The sequence below is a fragment of the Oryzias latipes genome, chromosome 17 (assembly GCF_002234675.1).
Source record: "Oryzias latipes chromosome 17, ASM223467v1".
NCBI lineage: Eukaryota > Metazoa > Chordata > Actinopteri > Beloniformes > Adrianichthyidae > Oryzias > Oryzias latipes.
The window spans coordinates 12,239,247-12,242,989 of NC_019875.2; the positions used below are offsets into that span (position 1 = coordinate 12,239,247).

At 44.2% G+C, this 3,743-nt stretch overlaps 1 gene segment (V, D, J or C); it reads left to right on the top strand.

Annotated features, from left to right (window-relative positions):
- Positions 1-2,191: 2,191 nt before the first annotated feature.
- LOC101172302 lies at positions 2,192-2,858 on the top strand. The segment is given in 2 exon segments: positions 2,192-2,326; positions 2,478-2,858. Coding segments are annotated over 2 exon segments (393 nt in total).
- Positions 2,859-3,743: the final 885 nt, after the last annotated feature.

Genomic DNA, 3,743 nt, shown 5'->3' on the forward strand with positions numbered 1-3,743 from the left:
TGCTCTCACTGTAACATTAGTCCCTCTTCAGAGGCTTCTTCAGCATCACAACAGGAAAAAAAATAGCCAAGATTATCTGTACCAGTTTGACCCTAAAGCCTTAAACTAAATTCACACAAAACACAGTTTGTTTGGCAGGGATGTCATAATGGGGGGCAGCAAGTCATCAAACGTGGTTTGAGACACGCAAGCACTGCTGAAAGCGGCCATCATTCAGACAGACTGCAGCTCCTCCAGTATAGAAGGAGATGTGACTACTGATGCTTTTTCACTTGTCCCATCCAGCAACGGAGAAAACAGATTAGAGCTGAAGGCGTCTTGTGTTGGACATTTTACTGTTACAATAGTGAATCTTCAGACACACGAGGTGTAAATTTGTGTAATGCCTTTTTGTATTTGAGGCTAAACTTTATTTATATCATTTGTATGTATACATTTCTTGTTGGACCGGATAAAAAAAAAAAGAAGAGAGAAGGAGAGAGTGGGATGCTAGAGGGTAAAGGGTCAGGGTACAAAAGAAAGGAGAAAAAAAGGGGGTTAAATAAAATTGAGGATAATTAAAAAGTAGGAGGGGGTTGAGTCACAAATCAACAAGTTGCTGGAGATTTATCATTATTACTGTCAGGTGTAGATGATAGTTAAAAGGGAGGGGTTTGTTCATAGACACACTCAAATATTACGAACACACCTGTTGGCTCCAAAGATCTTCACACACAAACATGTCGACACGTACAACATACAAGTACTGCTCACACGCACGTACTTATGCAGACAAAGAAACACATGTCAAGCATGTCACTCCATCATGCACACTATTTGTGTAAAAGTGAGGTGGCACAAGAGAAAGAGCCTCAAGAAAACCGAGCCAACAGTGGCCTCCAGGGCCCTCCAGAGAAATGTGCAGGATACCAGGTCTAGGGAATACGCCGACTGGGAAACCTAACATCAGCCACCCAGACCAGGGCCAGAAGGAACATCACAGGGGCCCCCAGTTCCAGAGAGCAGAGGGACACAGGGGCCTTGGAGAGTGCAAGCCCCAGCCCAGCCAGAGGAAAGCCCTAGCTAGAGCTAGGAGTCCAGCTCAAGGCAACAAGGCCCCAGACAAGCAACCCACCACCACCCGGCAGGTCTAAGCATCTCCCCACCCCAACCCCAGGCACAAGGCAGGGCCCCCAAGGGAGACCCTTGGCTAAAACCTTTTGACACTAGCTCCTCCCACATGCGTCTGGAATGTCAAGTTTTCAAGCACATTTTTGTACAAACGTCCAGCAGCAAATTTGACTCAGGTCAAAAGACAGGCAGCAGATGCAAATTTGCTGCATGAATCCCGTTCAGTGGGAATGCAGCACTAGTCACAACTGCCTTTTTGGCTGGATAGGGGCCGTCTCCAGACAAAAATGAGTAAACCTGTCAGGGTGCGCAGGTGACCCACATGAATTAAGAAGGTTGCAGAGCACTTGATGAGTCCATAAAGCGAAAATGTTCATGCACATTCTTTTGTATGAGCATGCTGCAAGCAGCAGATTGTGGCAAATACTTACACAACACGTAAGGGTAATAAGTAAGAATGAAGTAGGTGAGACACAATTATGTTGCACAGATTTTTCATTGTTTCTAAATCCCCCACCCCCCACCTCCCATAAAATCCTGCAGTGTCCAAGAGTGATGTGTGCTCTTTCCTGGCTCCTTGTGTGCAGCCTGTCTGTTAAGAATCAAGAAATTAGACAACCAGAGCATGGTTTTGTCAGTGTCCTACAGCCACTTCACATGCACACCCCGTGCATGCAGCATTCCTGTAGGATCAGTAAGGGACCAACATTTGCACCTTACTAACGACTAGAGTGTGGCATAATGGCACCATACAACAGCATCATCCATACGTAATAATGTAATAATAAAGCGTGTACCTTAGATTAGCCTTATAAATACTTCCCACACACACCATAATTCATTCTATTTTCAACTACGTCCCTTGAAGTCACTGTTCGAACCTCAAGGAAATTCCAAGACACTTCTGTGCTCCCCTCAAGATGCAACTGCTTCTCTCTACAAACCTCCACAAGCCCAGACGAATCAAATCTGTGCACCTGTGCACGTGAGCCACATCTCCACTGCACCTTCTGCTCCTCCACAAGAGGGCGACATAGTGAAGTGGGAGGGGCTCTCCTTCAGCTCTGCATTCAACATTCAGTCAATAAGAAGTGGTCTGTGAAGAGAACAATTGTCAGAGTGAATGTTGAACATCAGCTAGTTTCTCCTGTTGATTGAAACCTTGTTGTACAGATGGAACATTGGCTGTGGATTCTTCTTGCTGCTCTTTTCTTTGGTAAGACACAAAGATCAACATGTTTCCTCTTCAAACACTTCAATACATTACTGAGCTGTACATTAAGAGCTGTTAAAGCTGCTGATTTTTTCCTTTAATCAACCATCTTTATTGATTCATCTCTTCCTCTGCATGTTCTGTTCTTCCTCAGAGTGTAAAGGAGAAGACAAAGTGATCCAACCAGGAGGAGAAGTCATTGCTGCTGAAGGAGACTCTCTCACACTCAACTGTACCTTTGAGACCAGTGATCCATACCCATATTTGTTCTGGTACAAACAAGAAGTGAACAGTTACCCAAAGTACATGTTGAGACGTTTCTCAAAAACAAAAGAAAATGCTCCAGAGTTCAAGAAAGACAGATTTGATGCTGAACTCAAAGACAAATCAGTTCCTCTGAAGATCCAGAAGCTTCATGTGTCAGACTCTGCTCTGTACTACTGTGCTCTGCGGCCCACAGTGACAGGAAACAGTAAAACTCTGTACAAAAACCTTCAAATATAACACAGCACTCCACAACATCCACTAGAGGGCGTCCCACACTGTTAAACCAGTGGAACTGTCTCATTTTCTCTACTTCCAGATTCTGGAGGTATTCTCTTTTTGACCAGGTCTGTGGGGACAAACACTCTCATTTTAGAATTTTTGCAGACTGGAAACCTGGAATTATCACTGGGTGTAAACTCTTGTCTCTAGCCAGTCATCTCTTCTCTTCTCTCTCAGCGTTCAGATTGCCGGACCAAACCATCATACCACCTCCCCTAAAACATGTTCCTCTTCAGTGCAGTATTCAGCAGAGCATCTTCTGGCTTCTGCATACTTGGACATTCTGATCCAACAACAGAGTCTGGACTTATCTGTGAACATAATGTTTTCCACATGTTCAGGTTCCAGCATTGCAGATACATCACAGGAGCTTTTCTGCTGTGGTTTGTTCAGGATTGTCTGTGCATAGAGCTGTCAGAAATGTCCTCCTGCAAACCTTCTCCATAAATCTGTGGAAAACAACCTGCAGTAGTTCAGTGTTGACAGATGGGGACAAAGGTCTTGTTGGAGATGATCTTTGTGGGATATCAACTTTGTAACCCGTTGCTGACAGAACTCATTGAATCCTGAAGGTTTCTTTTGAGGTTAACATTAGTAAATTATGCCATAGTAAACCTTGTGCTATCCTAGGCACTTTAACATTGGGAGTAGGGTCATATAGACCCACTAGACAGTGGGCTGAACCTTTTTTCTTCAATGATTTGTGATTTTCACTGGTGTCCATGGATTACATTAAATCTTTCCACCTTTATCCACCTTTGTCATGGTAGGGAGGGAGAAGACAATACAAGGGTGTGGTCATCTAAGATAGCACAAGGGGTAACTCAATGTCCTGCAGAGATGACCTGCTGACCACTGTAGCAGAAAACGCTTT